Below are 19,894 nucleotides of genomic sequence, written 5' to 3'. Positions count from 1 at the left end.
AATTTGGTTCAGACGGAAAGCTTGCTCAGATGGGCGAACTGTTTAAGGCGACCACTGTCGATATGCGGGAAATCCAGCATCTAGTCCCGCTACGGCACAAATTTTCTCTTCTCGCCAGTGGCTTCATTTCTATGTCAGATTGCAGCTGATGTTGGAATTTCTCTTTCGCCACAGATGAAAGTGTAATCGTCATGACGTTTGGCCAATAACGTTTGAACCATTGTATTATAACTTTGTTTTATTTTGTAAAATGAAGAAGTCCCAGTTTTCCTGTTTTAACTACATAAGACACCTAGTTTCTGGCCGTTTATATTGGGCTGAAGCGACTTGCTTGGTGACGCAACGAGCGAGCGCCATAAGCGCTTCATAATTTGTTTTTTATGTTTGAAAGTCAAACCTGCATCATAATTCGAAGTCGGCTTTTTTCCTACAACATAATCTCTTTTGTATTGACGGTCAACAACGTACACGGTTATTCCTCACCAAGAGCGCCTTTAACCAAGAATGATCATTTTGGCCTGAATTTAATATTCATTCTAGCTACTACAGCCGAAGAACTTGATTTTATTCAGACTGAAAATAATCAGTATTTAAAACAATCTGAAGTAAAAATGAGAATAATAGCACCTTCAGACCTTCCACTTATTTACCGCCTTTGAAGACAATCCTATTGCTTAAGACTTTATGACGTACACAAAAGGAACCACTTCAGCACTTTTCAGCAACAAAGTTTCTCTTTTTCATTTATGTTGGACAGCTATTGATGTTCGCAGCAGTACGAACGTGTATGGCACATTTTATGTGAGGTCTGATCGAAAATACCGAAAATCTGAATTATTGTTAAATTACCAAATTGCTTTGAATCTACACCAAATGAAGAACTTCGAGCCCTTTTTCCACAAAGGGGAAACGGCACGATCTTCAGGTAATGCATCAGATCTTTTACTGACACACACGGACGATGCGTTGTTAAAAAGACAGAATGCATCTGTGTGCATGAATATCAATTAATGTGCAGCGTTTCCTTGCCAACTACCACAGTTTATCTAACAAGACTAGAAACAACTCCAAGGCTGTGGCTAAGCCGTGTCTCCGCAATATCCTTTCTTCCAGGGGTGCTAGTTCTGCAATGTTCGCAGGAGAGCTTCTGTGAAGTTTGGAAGGTAGGAGACGAGGTACTGGCGGAATTAAAGCTGTGAGGACGGAGCATGAGTCGTGCTTGGGTAGCTCAGTCGGTTGAGCACTTGCCCGCGAAAGGCAAAGGTCCCGAGTTCAAGTCTCGGTCCGGCACACAGTTTTAACCTGCCAGGAACTTTCATATCAGCGTACACTCCGCTGTAGAGTGAGAATTTCATTCAAGACTTTCGTCAGTTGCAAAAGCCCTAACACACTTCTCTTACTTTCAGACAAATGTAGTAAGGAGACGCAACTAGATGTAGCAGAGAGGAAAGCGATTCAACAGTGCAAAACGAAAAGAAATAGAAAATAAATGATTACTGGATTCGTCGAGAGAAGATTTCTTACCAAAATCTTCGCAGAGGGCGGAGCTGTCGAGGTTCCGCTGTCCCTCGTAGAAGGTCCAGGAGCCCACTATGTCGCTGTACAGGCAGCTGGCGGGCGTGTCCGCTGACACCGCAGCCAGCAGCAGCGCCAGAGCTGCCGCAACCAACGCACTCACTCCAGCGGTCATCGCGACAGACGTCTCTGGAAACAGAAAAGTGCATTGACTGAGTCAGTGAATAAGCACTACCTGATAATCAGGTGTAGCGATTACAGCCTCCTAACGATTGCCATGCTCACAAATGGAAACCTGCGATTGGAAAGAGCGTACTACACAGCTGTTGAAACACTTAATCTTGTTCACAATGCGTATGTTTTTAGAAGTAAGTTGTAGTGTCTCGTTACAGGGCGTGACAGATGAACTAAATTAAATTCTGCAACTGATTGGTAATCGGCGAAAGAGGGAGCGAAGACCAGAGGCGTTTTAGCAGTGGTAAGTCTGACGCGATGGCCATGTACGAGCGGCGTTAGATAACTAATGGAACGTATTTTTTTTTTTATCAGTTGCGGCTGCAAAAGAGCGGAATTTGTTGTTGAATATCATGGAATTTTCCTGCTTCAGCTCCTGTAGTTTCAAGAAGTTTCGGCAGGTGATGGTCCTATACGTAGCCTTCAACGTGGTGCCTGTAAGAGAGATGCGTTCCAAGGAGAGCTCTAGAGCTGACATTGAGTTGCTTTCGGCGGAAAACGCCCGCATCTTGTGGTCGTGCGGTAGCGTTCTCGCTTCCCACGCCCGGGTTCCCGGGTTCGATTCCCGGCGGGGTCAGGGATTTTCTCTGCCTCGTGATGGCTGGGTGTTGTGTGCTGTCCTTAGGTTAGTTAGGTTTAAGTAGTTCTAAGTTCTAGGGGACTGATGACCGTAGCAGTTAAGTCCCATAGTTCTCAGAGCCATTTGAACCATCGGCGGAAAACTAGAGCATCGCAAATGTTCATATGCGCTTGCAGAATGTCCGTGGAGACCTGACAGTGAACAAAAGCATGCCGAGCCGATGGAGAAGGCGTCTGTCATCATCGCAATAAGACTGCGCAAACCTGTCCAGTCTCCCGCACGCCGGCCGACCGAACGCAGCTGTGAGTCTTACAATGTTGGAACGTGCGGACACTCTCATTCGAACTGATTGACGGATCACAAACACTTCACTGCACAACTGGACGTCTCTCTTACTGGTTTGACACACAAATTGTAATGAGTTAAGAAGTAATTTTTGCTTCAAAATTGTTTATTTGGACAGTAAACGATCATAAACATTAAATTGAATTTAGTGTAAGTTACATATGCTAGTATTAGGTTTCCACGTTGGGAGAAACTTGACTCAAATAAGCAAACATTAATGACACAGCTGTTAACTTAAAGTCTTGAACAGATTAGGCCCAGGTCAATTCATTAGTTTAACCTTTAATAAACCACCGTCGCAAAATACTAACACGAATTCTTTACAGAGGAATTGAAAAACTGGTAGAAGTCGACCTTGGGGAAGATAAATTTGGATTCCGTAGCAATGTAGGAACACGTGAGGTAATACTGACCCTATGACTTATCGTAGAAGATAGGTTAATGAAAGGCAAATCTACGGTTCTAGCTTTTGTAGACTTAGAGAAAGCTTTTGACAATGTTGACTGGAATACTCTCTTTCAAATTCTGAACGTGGCAGGGGTCAAACACAGGGAGCGAAAGGCTATTTACAATTTGTACAGAAACCAGACGGCAGTTTTAACAGTCATGGGGCACGAAAGGGAAGCAGTAGTTGGGAAGGGAGTGAGACAGGGTTGTAGCCCATCCCCGATGTTATTCAATCTGTAAATTAAGCAAGCAGTAAAAGAAACAAAAGAAAAATTTGAAGTAGGAATCAAAATCCATGGAGAAGAAATAAGAACTTTGAGGTCTTCCGAAGATACTGTAATTCTCTCAGAGACAGTAAAGGACCTGGGAGAGCAGTTAAAGGGAATGGAGAGTGTCTTAAAGGAGGATATAAGATGAACGTCAACAAAAGCGAAAGGACGATAATGGAATGTAGTCTAATTAAATCAGATGATGCTGAGGAGATTAGACTAGGAAATGAGACACTTAAAGTAGGAGATGAATTTTGCTATCTGGCAGCTAAATGATGGCCGAAGTAGAGAGGAAATTAAATGTAGACTGGCTATGGCAAGGAAAGAAGAAGAGAAATTTGTTAACATCGTGCATAGACTTAAATATCAGGAAGTCCTTCCTGAAAGTGTTTGTATGGAGTGTAGCAATGTATGAAAGTGAAACATGAGGATAAACAGCTTAGACAAGAAGAGAACAGAAGCTTTAGAAACGTGGTGCTACAAAGAATGCTGAAGATTATATAGGTAGATCACTTAACTAACGCCGTGGTATTCAACAGAATTGAGGAGAAAAGGAATTTGTGGCACAACTTTACTAGATGAAGGGATCGGTTGGTAGGACACGCTCTGAGGCATCAAGGGGTCACCAATTCAGTATTGGAGGGAAGCGCGGAGGATAAAAATCGTAGAGGGAGACCAAGAGATGAATACACTAAGCAGATTCAGAAGGATGTGGGCTGCAGTAGGTACTGGGAGATGAAGAAGCTTGCACAGGGTAGAGTAGCATGGAGAGCTGCATCAAACCAGTCTCAGGACTGAAGACCATGACAGCAACATCAGCAACAACATCTGATATTCTGATGATGGGCTATGTCCGAAACACATAAACATAAAAGAGCTTTTAGCGACTGGACTATTGTTATTACGGCCAGATGGTGGTGATCTGTTCAGTTACTAGTATGATGGTCGCACGGCTTCTACGCAGCTTTATGCCACAACATAAACGTTTGGGGAGAGTCTACAGTGACAGCCGCCCCAGCCATCACGGCTATCTATAGAGCATTATATGGACTCGCCGAAACAGCAAAACTTGAAATATTTATTCCACTGTTCCGAATATTATCACCGAGAGTGATACTCGCGAATAGTACTAAATAATGATTCACAAGTTCTCAGAATAAGTTGAGTTCAGTTAATATTAAAGCAAGATTGAGAGACTTGGGAAGATGGTTCGATAAACTCTCCTCCAGGCACTTAAGTGTGATTTGCAGAGTATCCATGTAGATGCAGATGTATAAGACAATGTGCTAGGTCTACAATCTTGCTTCCGCCGTTTTTTGTGGAAGTTCGAGGCTCTATTGTGTAAAGCTTACAAAACATTTATGATTCAAAGTATAGACCACTGCTAGCCACTACTTTTCGCACCTTTCGGCCAGTATTCGAATATCGCGGCGGAAGAACTGGGCCCCTTTTGAGGAGATCCATGAATCGATCAAATTTCGCACTTCTTCATATTACCAGATGTGCTGGTCAGCCTGGCCGTGTCCCATTGATCGAAAAAGATGGCAGGGAAGATCATGGCGGTGGCCAGCTTGTATTGATCTTTTTATGCGGGAACATTAATACTTTGTTTCTCCATCGTTACAGCTATGTAATTAAGGCTTCTACCTGCTTGCCTGTTACTAAAAATATTTAGTTCAGTATATCACCTGGGCCAATCTAACCCTCCTATGGTGCAATTTGTCGCAACAGTTGAGCAAATTTCCCGATATTATCTTGTCATTAATTTAGTTATATTTTTATTTAATTAGAAATGTATCGATTTTAATACTCAAAGTTTATTTTAATACAAATTCCTACAACTTTATGACAAAATCTATTATCATGAATTGTGTTATCGTAGTTACAATATCAGATTGATAGAAAAGGGTCTTCATAATTTCTATATCTTCAACCGAATGTCTGATAGGACCTTCACAGTTCAAACATTCATAAAGAAGTGCTTTCACGTCATTTTTAACACAACAGATGTGGCTACCGCTTACAACTTGTGCATTGAATCCATTCCTCGTCTGGATTTTTGTGAGAATGTGGTTAAGACATCTAAGCCGAACAGCATCCTCACCTCAATCTTCTTCATCCTGAAGAACCTTCTCAGAAATTTCTTTTTTCTTTCTGTTTGTTATTCAAAAAAATTTAGCTTGACCAGAGCGCTTTTTTATTGTTTTTTCAAAGGTTTTTACACACTACATCCGTATTCCTCTATTCCTCTTTAAATTGTGTTCCTTTCTCCTTGTAGAGGATTGAACTCTATGACTGATACTCTTTTAGTTGCTTCAGAAACATCGCCTATTTCAGTTTTCGTTTTATAATTTCGATTGATCCTGAAAACAAAACAGTACAACGACGATGAGTAAAAGCATGATTACATGCGAAAGGCTTAACGTTCAGTTGACAGGAGGTATTTAGAGGACTACATTCGAAGATACAGGTAGATTTGACACTTGAAAATATATGTTCTTCAGTGACCAGTAAGTAGTAAGTTCAAATATACATTACAGTCATTTTACTTGAACACTTGAATAAAAATTACAGGTTTTGAAAAAAAAGAAGAAAATAATATCAAACATCGCATAAGTATTATCGGTTTGAAATCAGTGCAATACACAATTTTCTCGCGTAAAAATTGCATTGGATTTGATGTAGTCTTCGATTACTTTGTACTTATTAAGGTTAATAAGATTGTTTACTTACAAAAAGAAGAGGGACAGGTTGACCATGTGGGCAGAGATGCCCTTACTTAAATGGGCCACTGTGCCCCATCGCTATATTGGAATTATGTTAGATAGTTATCGAAAATGTTTCAAACATTTATTGGCGTCTACAGTATGAAAATAGGAAGGAAAAACACATGCCCTTCCTCGCTCGACAATCTAAATGCACTGGCGAGTTTGTCGAAAGACAACTGCATTGTTGCCATCAGTCTCCATAGTGGGTGCCATATTTAACGGCAGTTTAAGAAAATGACACCAATTGACCATCGTGCCCTTATGGCTAATGTGCCTCGGTCTCCTCAGGTCATATTCCATTGATTGAAAAAGGTGCTAGTGAAAGGGAGTATTGTTTGGAGAATACGGCGGGTGGGGTAGGTCTTTCCGTTTCAACGTTTCCCAGTATGTTTAACGGGTTTCCCGGCATGGAATTGACAACTGTCATGCTGTAAAATCATTTGCGCTGTATTGTAGCCGTTTATCTTTCAGTGCTCGGCTCAAATACAACATTGCTTACGATTACGATCTCCTGTGATTATGTCCGTTGGCTTCAGTAGCTTCTTCCACCACAACGCCAATCCTCAACATCAAAATCACCGTTCTTGAAGTGATGAAATCATTCTCTTCATTGTTTCACTAGCAGGTGCTCCACCGTAGCTCTTACCCAGCATTTTATGAGCCTGAGCCACAGATTTCTTCATGTTAAAGCAGAAAATTAAAACTTCCCACAAATGACAAGAATTGGGTTCGTAAGTTGACAGACTTAATTGAAAATAGCTTTATGATGCAATCCCAAATCGATTAATAACTTGATCGCGTTATGTTTGAAAAAAACTGTATGGCACTTACGCCCTATCATCATCACCACCACTTGCCACTACTGTCATGTATTGCAAAACGGTGGAAGCAAAGTTGTAGACCTAATAAATATTCTCTATTCTGCTAAAATGATACAAATGGACACATACATTCTAGCGTAGGGTAGAAGGTTAATAAAACAGAGATATTTACTCAGTGAAACCAAGGCAATCAGTTGTGAGGCACAATGCCGGTCCTCAACATCACAAGTCTGTGATGATGTTAGAGTTCTTTTTGCGCTCTCAGTGCCGTGTTTGGCGAGTTGACTATCAGAATCTTTACCTGCTCATTGGTTGTCCACAGCCAATCTTTGAAAAGCAAGTTCGGAAAAGAGTGGCTTACGTATATTCAGCATTGGCATTCAGGCATAACCCGTAATTTAAAGCCCCACTTGTTTAGTGCAATTCAGAATATACTGTAAGATTTTCTATGTGTCATCAGTCATCTGATTGGTTTGATGCGCCTCGCACGACTTCCTCTTCTGTCCTAACCGACCCATTTCTCTCAGAATAGCATTTTCAACCAATGCCCACAGTCATTTGTTGGTTATATTCCAAGCTCTGTCTTACCCTACAGTTTTTATATTCTACAGTTCCTTTCAGCAGGGTGGAAGTTGTTCCCTGATGTCTTAGCATACGTCCTGTCATCCTGTCCCTGTTGTCAGTGTTATCCACGTGTTCTCTCCCGCGCTGATACTGCAGATAACCTCCTCATTCCTCATCAGTCCACCTAATTTTCAACATCCTTCTATGAGACATCACAAACGCTACGATTCTCCTCTTTCCCTACGGTCATTAACCACACCTTTACAATCCTGTGCTGCGCACGTACATTCTCAGAAACGTCCTCCTCAAATTACGGCCGCTGTTTGATACTAGCAGACATAATTTGGGCATAAATGTCCTCTTTACGTGTGGTAGTCTGCTTTTTATGTCACACTTGCTTCGACCGTCTCATGTGATTTCGTTTTCAATGTAACACAATTTTTTCACCTCATCTACCACCAATTTAGCTCTTAAGTTTATCGCTCATTTCTTTCCGCTACCGCTCAATACTTTCGTCTTTCTTCGACAGACCCTCAATCCATATTCAGTACTGATTAAAGCATTCCATTTATCAAGTCCTGTGATTCTTCTTCATTTTCTCTGAGGCTACAAATGTCACCAGGGAATCATATTATTGATATCATTTCACACTGAGATTTAATCCCACTCCTGAACCTTCTTAAGACGCCGAAGTGGAAATATGTACCATCGCTATACAGTCATGAGCGATTAAAAACATTTCCCCGAAATTAAAGTATGATTTTACGTGGACCTTTTAAAAATGGAGGTGGCCTCCTTCCTCTTCGCTGTGGTGCAAATGGCAGGCATCATTACCCCCAAGGTTGACTCCAGGTGAAACGAGCTTCAAATACCTGTGGCTTTAGTTGGACTATCTGAGAGGGTGGTCTGACGGAGACGACTTTTGCTACACGTCTAGCACTGTGCTCCCACTCTGATGGCTTTTTATCTGTTCTATTCCTTTAACAAATTAATACTTTGTGCAGATTCATGTTCTTAAAAAATGTTAGTATGTTACTTCCTTTTATAAATAAATTAAGTCTTATCTGTTAGCAATAAACAATAGTTTAAATGATTAGCACAAAAACTGAAGATCTGATTTTTGAATTTGCCTCCCACCGTTTCCACCAACGGCTTGTTTCATCTTGGTTTGAGCGAAGCGCATCCCCCCATTTCTGCTTGTTGTGCATAAAAGAAACAAATATTTGTGTCTTTTTAGCGGCTCCAACAGATGAATATTGAAACAAACACCGTCCGAACATGCCTTGAAGTCCCAACGGTCCGACCAACCGTCGTGCCATCCTAAACCCTTAGGCGTCAGCGGATGCGGATACGGAGGGGCACGTGTTCAGCACACCGCTCTCCCGGCCGTTGTCAGTTTTCGTGATTGATGCTGCTACTTCTCAATAAGTCGCTCCTCAATCGGCCTCACAAGGGCTGAGTGCACCCCGCTTGCCAACAGCACTCAGCATATCCGTGCTAGCCAAGCCCAACAGCGCTTAACTTCGGTGATCTGACGGGAACCGATGTTAACACTGCGGCAAGGCCGCTGGCAGTCGATGAACATTATTGCTCAATATTTCATGTTGCGCAATAATACTGAACTCATACAGAGAGTGATAGCCCACAAATAATTTAAAAAATAATTAAGATGAAACCCGTAGTCAGCAATTTGTAGTCAACCATTTCTAGCATATATTAAGTGTCGGACAATCAACTACAAAAAAAGGTCTGATATACGTTTATTTCGTTCAACCACAGCTTATAATTATTGATTCTCATTATACCACCTTATCTTTCTGATTAAGGGAAAGTAGAACAATTACACCGTCTTGATCGTTCAGACTTTCGAACAAGACTAAATATTGCACAATTTTATTGAGCATTCAAGGAATAAATTTAATAATATTGCACAATATTGTTGTGCAATAACACTGACCGCCTAGAAGCTGCTTCAGCGATATCCTACAATAGAAGTAACGTTACATTTTCTCTAGGAAAAACCTGGCGATTTACTTCCCAGTCCGAGTTTATGCTCTGTCTCTGATGATTTAGGTGTCGACAGGATGTTGAACTCTAATCTTGCAGTTTTGAACGCTTATTAGGAGCACCGTGGTGAGCCTGGTATCCCATGTTGTTGGGCGACGTAGTGGGCAGACGCCAGATATGATAGTTTATGGGCACAATTCGATACAGCATGCATATTGAGGGTAATCTAAGAAGCAACCGTTAAACTAGCCGAAAACATTGCTCCTCTTTTCAGCACGACAGAGGTACCACTGCTACAGTGACTTGAGCTCGCCCAGTCAACATGTGTGGGATATGGTTGTTGGGTTACATATTTCTCGCGATTCTCCATCAGCATCAATCGATGCTTCCTGGAATCTCTGTGTGGCGTATATTATACATGAACATACGCTTCCTCGCTTTGATCCATCGCCGCTATATTTAGGGGCAACGATAGGGGCTCGTGGGAGTTCCACTTCATGCTAAATTTCGAAAGTCAAAGAGTGTACAGAGTTCTGTAATCTAATCTACTTCACTCACATGTATCCTTCCGTGTGCTGCAATTTTCACAAGCGTTACCGTAAGATGATGTGCACGAAATTTGAGCTACTGAAGCTCAGAGAAAGGAAGATACACTTTTAGATACACCGTAAATGAGCACTTTCGCTACACAATTTTCCAGTGTAATTTTTACAGGCAAGAAGTAGCTAGAGCAGGAAATCTACTGAATAATGAAGTGCACAACTAACCGACTACGAGTTGCTGCCTCCGACTGAGGCACGTATGATAACGGCTGCAGCGACGAAAGTGGCTGTTGCAAAATAGGCAACACTTAATCTCATTGTAATCTCGTAGATAACTGCGTGGTGTTCTTATTAAAGAGCGGGAAATTACTCTTGTCTGAACTATACAGGAAAGTACTCTGTACTACGCATTATATAGCGGTAGACCTTGATATCAAAATGTTCTGAAACCATAAGATGACATACTTTTAGATACAGAACAAGACACTGAAATGTATTGATAATAGCATTCTTTGTTACTTATTTGTAAGAATTTACGAATACAGTTTTTTTACCAGTGACATACACTTCAAATACAGGGAAACTACTACCATTATTGTTCCCTAATAATTTCTGGTTACCTTGCGGATCATAGTTTCGGCAGAATAATCTATAAGTTCCTTAGGGGGAATGTTCTATTTCTAAATGAAGAGAATCTCTATTTCTGGACGATAGTAAGAGATCCTGGCTAGCTGCAGTATGTTTTTGGAGTGAATCGCGGACAGACATAATGTGATATACTTACGATTTTGTTGTTACCTTTGTAAGCAACTGAAAATATGCAGTTTTGCAGTTTATACTTTGTCACACACTTGTTGCCATAATTTATGAAAAAGCCTCTTCGATGGCCTAAAACATACTCGTATTTTCAAGTTGCACGTTCCGTTTACAGATTGTCTCATTGTAGTTTTGTGTCATAAACAGTTCTAGCTCACTATGGCTTAATAGATGTTTTACTACTAATAAAGTGTGTCGATTTTTCACTCCATGTGCACTTCATATACCGCTGAACAATCAGATCTTGTTATTTCTCACTTGCTCGGTCTCTGTTGTGGATTTCTTGAGTACGGTAGATATCTTTCATTGGGATAAGATTTTTGGTGTGATTGGCGATTTTCATATCTTGCTTTATATTTGTGTGGTGATGGTTATAATGTTTTCACTTTATAGTGCAAGATAAACATACTTAATAGGTAATAAAACATATATTTAGCTATAATACGCCGGAGTTGTTTCTAATCTGCACTGAAGCACCAAAGTTACTGTTACAGGCGTGCGTATTCAAATACAGAAGTATATAAACAGGCAGAATACGGTGCTGCGATCGGCAACGCCTATATAAAACAACAAGTATGTACCGCAGTTGTTAGATCGGTTACTGATGTTACAATGGCAGGTTATCAAGATTTAAGAAGGCAGCTTGAACGGCGCACGAGAGATGGGACGCAGCATCTCCGAGGTACCGATGAAGCGGGGATTTTTTCGTGCCACCATTTCACGAGTGTGCCATGAATATCGGGAATCCGGTAAAACATCAAATCTCTGACGTCGCTGCGGCCGGAAAAAGATCCTGCAATAACGAGACCAATCACAACTGAAGAGAATCATTCAACGTGACAGAAGTGCAACCTTTCCGTAAATTGCTGAAGATTTTAATGCCGGGCCATCAACAAGTGTCAGCGTGGGCACCATTCAACGAAAAAGCATCGATACGGGCTTTTGCAGCTGAAGGCCCACTTTTGTGCCCTTGATGATTGCACGAAACAAAGCTTTACTCCTCACCTGGGCCAGTCAACATTGAAATTGGACTGTTGATGACTGCAAACATGTGCCTGGTCAGACGAGTCTCGTTTCTAATTGCATCGATCAGATGGATGTGTACGGGTACGGAGACACCTCATGAATTAATGGACCCTGCATGTCAGCAGGAGACTGTTCAAGCTGGTGGAGACTCTGTAATGGTGGGGAGCATGTGCAGTTGGAGTGATATGGGACCCATGATACGTCTAGACGTGACTCCGACAGGTGAAATGTACGTAAGCATCCTGTCTGATCACGTGCATAGATTCATGTCTATTGTGCGTTCCAACGGACTTGGGCAATTCCAGCAGGACAATGAGGCATCCCACACGTCCAGGATTGCTAAATAGTGGCTCCAGGAACATTCTCCTGAGTGTAAACACTTCCGCTGGCCGCTAAATTCCCCAGACATGGACATTATTGAACATATCTTGGATGCCATGCAACGTGCTGTTCAGTAGAGATCTCCACCCATCTTACTCTTACGGATTTGTGGTAAGCTCTGCATGATTCGTGGTATCAATTCTCTCCACTATTACTTCAGACATTATTCTAATCCATGCCACGTCGTGTTGCGGCACTTCTGCGTGCTCGCGGGGGTGGTACCAGTTTCTGTGGCTCTTCAATGTAAATATAAAGTGCCCAATTCTGTAAATGAAATGTGAAGCAAGCAGTACGTTTCTTAATAAATTAAAGCAACACCGGAGTGGGAAAAATGCATGAATTCAGTCACACATAGATGCAAGCTCAAAATCGTGACTATAGCATTACAAGTCCGCGCTCGTGGTCTCGCGGTAGCGTTCTCGCTTCCCGAGCGCAGGGTCAGGGATTTTCACCTGCCCCGAGATGACTGGGCGTTATTGTGTTGTCTTCTTCATCATCTTTCATCGCCATTACGGTCGGAGGAAGGCAACGCCAAACCACCTCCATTAGGACCTTGCCTAGTAAGGCGGTGCGGGTCTCCCGTATCGTTCCCTTGCGCTCTGTCAAGAACCATGGGACTTCATTTCCACTCCATAGCATTACAAACAATTAAGACTAGATAGGTAGGCAACATTAAAGGTGTACAATACAAATCGCAAACTAACGTTGACCACAGCATTCGAAGAAAGAGAGAAGAACAAAATTGCACTTGAATGTAAATGTTTGTACCCTCAAGATACTTAACTGCTTTAGTCTGGTTAGCGTAAACTACATTTCGGTGTGCCCATTTGCTTTTCAGAAGACGTGCCGGAACCTATTCTCACTGATGTAGCACGTTGTCTGAGCTGTTCTATCCGGTAACGCGACCTACTGTTCAGAAGGTGGTGCTCAATCTAGACAGAGCCCAGTGTTCCGCAATTCTGATCGTTTTCGTGACCTTTGCTGCCTAGAACGTTCGATAAATCAAAAATCATTTACATGTTCATCGACGAATTGCATGGAATTATCAAAACTACTACAATAAACTTACATGAAGCCAAAAACACTAGACCGTATGTTTAGTCACTGGAATGGATACAAAGAAATATGAAGAAGCAATAAGGGACAGTAACTGATCATGCTTATGGCACATTCTGCATCTCCAGTATAATCTTTTCTGTTTACAAGCCTTGACACTTCGAACTCACTTGGTTTGCGAACCGAAAAGATTTCATTGAAGCATGCCGTTGTGAAAGACTTCGAGAACACACATTCTGCATGTACTTCTACAGTTCGCTTGACACTTTAGTGTGTGTGGTGGAACGTGCATAGAGTGCCAATATATCGGTAGGCCATGCTATACCGCAGCAAAGCGTCGCACGGAACGATCGTTGTGTGTACCTCCCTACATGAGCTCAAAAATCTGCAAATTTATCGTAGTAGCACTTACGAGTTTTCTGTGTGAGTAGTGCTGATACGTTGGACTTCTCTGAAAGACAATCTCCCTGAATGTTTCATAGATACCAATCGTGTAATTCATAACGTTACTGCTTAGCAAAACCGTCGAATATAAGTGTATATATGAAAGACAAGGTGCATTCAGAATGAGCTTTTCACTCTGCAGCGGAGTGTGCGCTGATATGAAACTTCCTGGCAGACTAAAACTGTGTGCCGGACCGAGTCCCGAACTCGGGACCTTTGCCTTTCGCGGGCAAGTGCTCTACCATCTGAGCTACCCAAGCACGACTCACGCCCCGTCCCTCCACAGTTCTGCAAGGTTCGCAGGAGAGCTTCTTTAAAGTTTGGAAGGTAGGAGACGAGGTACTGGCAGAAGTGAAGCTCTGAGGAGGGGGCGTAAGTCGTTCTTGGGTAGCTCAGGTGATAGAGCACTTGCGCGCGAAAGGCAAAGGTCCCGAGTTCGAGTCTCGTTCCGGCCCACAGTTTTAATCTGCCAGGAAGTTTCAAGGTGAATTCATTTTATATAGCGGGCAGCCGCTTTTCTAATTGCCCACATCTTTTGCAAATGGACTGCAAATGGGAACATAGTAATTGTACTGAACTTGGATTCGCAGTATCGTTCAGTGTTTGGAACGGCAGTATTAATGCTATTAAGCTAGTTACGCTCAGAAAGTGTTAGGAATGATGATTCAGGCGAACTTCCCGGACAACGAAATAAATTTTCTTAGGTATGATCTGTGTTTATCAAACAGAATCATTGACAAAGTTAATTAGATGAATGAAGGACAGAGTTATCAAACAGCGCGCGCTTACACACACAAAATGTATGGAGGAGATAACTTTATTTCTTGTTTAGTACTCCTACAATTCGTAGCTGGTCAGATTTCAGTAGTCACAAGCTGTATCTCTGAATAAATCTTTTTCTTTGAACGTTGTATTTCTGTATTGTTCACCGTACAATTACAGTACTCAAGAAAGGAACAGACGAGAGAATTGTAATCATTCTCCTGGGAAGGCAAGTCATATATATTAGGAATCCTTCTTAAAGCGTAACAAGACATTAGTTCACAGAGACTTACGTTCACATTCGGCTAGGAAAGAGGATCTCTAATGAATTTCAACTTTTGACGACCTTGTTTATGTGTGATTACTGCGGGTGTTAATGCCTAAAACTAACCTGCGACCGTACGGGTCGCGCGGTTTCAGACTGAAGCGCCTAGAACCGGTCGGCCACACTGGCCGGCAACCTGTTATAATTCACATGACTTAAGGTCGATTTACTCGCCATACTTGTCTCACATAGAATATTAGGAACGCTATCCTCTTTTTGCTAATCAAATGTGAACAAAGAAAGTCCATGTGAATTAATTTCTTATCAGCCTTTAAGAAGGACTGGTCTGTGTTTACATGCGATTTTTATTCATCTTAATAAAATATCCAAAGAAAATAAAAATTGAAACGTTACATAAATTTGAATTAGTTTTTTTGTAAAAGAAAGTAAATAAATCAACGAACTGAAGAAGATACAACTCGAGGTGATTTTCTTCCAACCAAAACGAATTCAATTTCCTCCCGAAATAGTAAACTGGTTGCGGCTGCGCCTCAAAAAGTCACAATTTAATTTAATATCAGATTCATTTGTTGTTGTTGTTATAAAGAGTTTCCAATTTCTTTCATACTATTAGCCAACAGACAATATGTCAACAAGTGCTGTTGTCTGTCGTTCCATCTCTAAAGGCGTACTTTGCTGAACGACTGCCAAATGCAGTGAATTATGGCGCACAAGCAAGCAGTTTAACGGGTTACGAATCTGTGCTTTCAACTTCAAATTATGCAGTTAAGGTAGCTGCGCCTGGTACTCACCAGTTAACTGTTCAACCCCGAATTTCCCACAGTGGTAGCGAGACTCTGCTTTATATCTGAGAATTAGAACGATTAAATAAGCAAGTGTGATTATCTAGATAGCTTGCGATATCAGATAAGCAACAGTTCATTAGAATTTATCGTTTCTCAACGGCGGCCAATACGATCAAATGACATGCTTGATTGATTGCCAGGTATATTCTGCTGTTGCGCCACACTTGTGATACTCTGTAAAGGATAATATTTTGACAACGACACGCCATTTTCCATCAGTGGCTGCAATTACAAAATACTTTTGTGGCCGTATTACTGAACAGTGATATTAAATGGACGTAATCCTACAAAATATTCGCGGCAAGCCACCAACGACTCGGTATAAATATTTACTTCCGTAAAGAGAAAGTTAAAGGAAAAAATAGAAGAAATAAACTAAGGTGCGATTTTCCCTTACAGTACTTGAGTGTTTAATTTTCTAATTTTCGCAGGCCGGTGTGGCCAAACGGTTCTAGGCGCTTCAGTCTGGAACCGCGCGACCGCTGCGGTCGCAGGTTCGAATCCTGCCTCGGGCATGGATGTGGGTGATGTCCTTAGGTTACTTAGGTTTAAGTAGTTCTAAGTTCTAGGGGACTGATGACCTCACATGTTAAGTCCCATAGTGCTCAGAGCCATTTCAACCATCTAATTTTCAGAACATGAGTGCGCCGTAGTTTCTCCTGTGGAACGAGAAGGATTACAACGAAAGTGGTAAACAGAAGAATAAATCGTTCGAAAGAAACACGCTGTGATCTTTGTGAACAGTCATATCAAATAAACAGTAAGTATTACTCACCATATCGCATATCGCCGTATCAGTATAGACAGTAAGACGTTTTCTTGCATTCTAGTGTGACACAAGAATTTAATAGCAGCCACCAACACTCAAAACGAACATACACTTACGTAAAGACAAAGTTAAGAAGAAAACAAAGAAACCAACAAATACCTTGTGTCTACGTGAATATCATCATCCACTTCTTATGTCAACACAAAACATGTTGTCCATCAGGGTCGCAATTACTTATTTTACGATTACTGGTATACGTTTATTTAACAGAGCATTAATCAGGTCTAGCACCGCTACAGTCGAAGAAATGGGCATCGAATTTTCTCAAGACATAACAAGTAACGCAAATGCTCTCACGTTATGAGGTCCCCGTGGTAGCAGTCCTCACATAGTCTGTAGATAGAAATAAATCGAATGCGTATTGTGGTGTCTCAGTTTTACATTCAGTTTCAGTTCTCCTATTTACACGGTCTAATCACATTAATGTAACGACCACACATGTTCGACATCAGCTTGCAATAACTAACTAGAGGCGGCAGATGGTAGCAGGAGCAGTGCATCTACATCTACATCTACATGGTTACTCTGCAATTCACGCTTAAGTGTCTGGCAGAGGGTTCATCGAACCATTTTCATACTACCTCTCTACCATTCCAGTCTCGAATGGCACGTTGGAAAAAGGAACACCTAAATCTTTCCGTTCGAACTCTGATTTCTCTTATTTTATTATGATGATCATTTCCCCCTACGTAGATGGGAGTCAACAAAATATTTTCGAATTTGGAAGAGGAAGTTGGTGACTGAAATTTCGTAAATAGATCTCCCCGCAAAGGAAACCGCCTTTGTTTCAGTGACTGCCACCCCAACTCGTGAATCATATCAGTCACACTCTCAGCCCTATTGCGCAATAACACGAAACGAGCTGCCCTTCTTTTCAATTTTTCGATGTCCTCCGTCAATCCTACCTGGCAAGGATCCCACACTGCGCAGCAATATTCCAGCAGAGGACGGACAGGTGTAATATAGGCTGTCTCTTTAGTGGGTTTGTCGAATCTTCTGAGTGTTCTGCCAACGAAGCACAGTCTTTGATTCGCCTTCCCCACAATATTATCTATGTGGTCTTTCAAATTTAAGTTGCTCGTAATTGTAATTCCTACGTATTTAGTCGAATTGACAGCCCTTAGATTTGTGCGATTTATCGTATACCCAAAATTTAACGGATTTCTTTTAGTACCCATGTGGATAACCTCGCACTTTTCTTTGTTTTGTGCCAATTGCCACTTTTCACGCCATACAGAAATTCTCTCTAGATCATTTTGTAATTGGAATTGATCGTCTGATGATTTTACTAGACGGTAAATTACAGCGTCACCTGCAAACAATCTAAGGGGGCTGCTCAGATTATCACGTAGATCATTTATGTAAATCAAGAACAGCAGAGGTCCTATGACACTACCTTGCGGAAGGCCAGGTATCACTTTTGTTCTACTCGATGATTTACCGTCTATCACTACGAATTGTGACCTCTCTGAGAGGAAATCACGAATCCAGTCACACAATTGAGACGATATTCCATATACACGCAATTTGATTAATAGTCGCTTGTGAGGAGCGGTATCAAAAGCCTACTGGAAATCTAGGAATATGAAATCGATCTGAGATCCCTTGTCGACAGGAGGGTATAGAAAGCGTGTTGGAGAACACGGTAAGCAGTGCAAGTCATTGTCGTTATGCGAAGACGGAACGATTGCTGATTGGCTTTCAGGCCAAGGATGGAAGCATTTGCGGCTAAATTTTTAAAATGGTCACGTGTCGGCGTGTTTAAAGTGTACCAGGCATGGGAAAATGGCTTTATCCAAAACACGCGCTGAGGCAACTGTGGTGCGCCACACGCTTTAGATGGCAGGGGTGAACGGCGACTGCGGAGATGTGTAAAGGCGAAAAGATGTCCAACCAAAGGGCTACCAACAGTGTCTTCTCAATGACGTTCAGCGAACGCTGCACCGTATGCTCCTCCGCAGCAGGCGCCTGGTTCGTGCACGCACTCTTAACTGCTGTTTATCGGCAAAGAAGGCTGGAACTTGCACACCAATACCGCAACTGGACGTTCACTGAAGGACAGCAGATTGCCTTTTCAGGTGAATGACGTTTTGTGCTCCACCAGACAGATACCCGTTGGCGTATACGGCCTAGCAACAATTATCGGTAGGGTCGAGGCCGGAAGAAGGAGCATTATGGTTTGGGAAATGTTTTCGTGACATTTCCTGGGTGGTTTTGCCATTTTTGATGGTACAGTGGATCATCACAAGTACGATTCTATCCTTGGGGACCATGTTCACCCCTACGTGTATTTCGTTCTTCCTCGGAGCAACGGTGTCTACCAGCCGAGCAATGCAACGTCCCACACAGCTGCAGTGTACGTGTGTGGTTCGAAGGGCACCAGGATGATTTTACTGTACTCCTCTGTCCACCAAACTCCCAGATTTAAGCCCAACGGAGGATCTGTGGGAACACTTCGATCGGACTGTTCGTGCCTTGGATTCTCAACCGAGAAACTTGGGACTGTTGGCCATGGCACTGGAGCCGGCATGGCTCCATATCTCTGTCGATACCTTCCAGAATCTCACTGACTGTCTTCCTGCATGTCCAAGCTGCAAATAGTGGCTATTCAGGTTTTGACAGGTGGTCACATTAATGTGACTGCACCGTGCACATTACACATATTTGGGACTGTGGACGTCTAGCGCAGAAACAGAAGTGCCGCATCGAAACACACACACCAAGGAGACCAGAAACTGTGCTACACATCCAGCTCATTTCCCCAACCGTTGATATTTATGTCTGCACGAAGGTTATATCTTCCAGAATTGTCCTCACGAAGTTTTTGTGCGACAGTATTGTTGCTTCGTGTTTGGTGCGACTACCCTTTTCCGCGACTTTTTTTAAACCTGAACCGTTAGTTACTTTTAGTATGTGATCTTAAAACGTGTTTCTATTCAAACAAACACAGCAGGAATGCTCTTTTAATACCCAGGTCGATTCAGTTAAGTTTTTCGCGTCAAATATTTCCAAAACCGTTTAAGACATCATAATTTTATTTTCACCGAGATGAATTGTATTAAATCCCGCACTAAACGACTTACAGTATATTTTAGTGGCTATGTTAATTAAAGTGCTAATTATTAAACACGGTTTTCCGAAATTCCTTCACCAAAGAAGACGAAGTAAATATTCCTGAATTCCAATCAAGAACAACTGCCAAGATGAGAAACATACACTATGTGTGTATCCTCACACCACCAAAAACATATGTTTTTCATATTAGATGCACTGCGCTGCCACCTACTGCCAGGTACTCCATATCAGCGACCTCAGTAGTCATTAGACATCGCGAGACAGCAGAATGGGGCGCTCCAC

The 19,894-nt window shown here is 42.0% G+C and overlaps 1 protein-coding gene across 1 annotated transcript in view; it reads right to left on the bottom strand.

The window, feature by feature from the left end:
• The window catches only part of LOC124624962 (dipeptidyl peptidase 1-like), a 55,231-nt gene extending 39,533 nt beyond the window's left edge, over nt 1-15,698 (bottom strand). The window contains exons 1-2 of the mRNA XM_047149141.1: nt 15,655-15,698; nt 1,525-1,704 (exon numbers count right to left, since the gene is read on the bottom strand). Of these exons, the coding sequence (XP_047005097.1) occupies nt 1,525-1,690 (166 nt within the window). The 5' untranslated portion in view covers nt 1,691-1,704; nt 15,655-15,698. The remainder of the gene's footprint in view (nt 1-1,524; nt 1,705-15,654) is intronic.
• Between the last annotated feature and the right edge of the window lie 4,196 nt (nt 15,699-19,894).

The sequence above is a fragment of the Schistocerca americana genome, chromosome 1 (assembly GCF_021461395.2).
Source record: "Schistocerca americana isolate TAMUIC-IGC-003095 chromosome 1, iqSchAmer2.1, whole genome shotgun sequence".
Lineage (NCBI taxonomy): Eukaryota > Metazoa > Arthropoda > Insecta > Orthoptera > Acrididae > Schistocerca > Schistocerca americana.
This window is presented reverse-complemented; position numbering and strand designations above follow the sequence as displayed.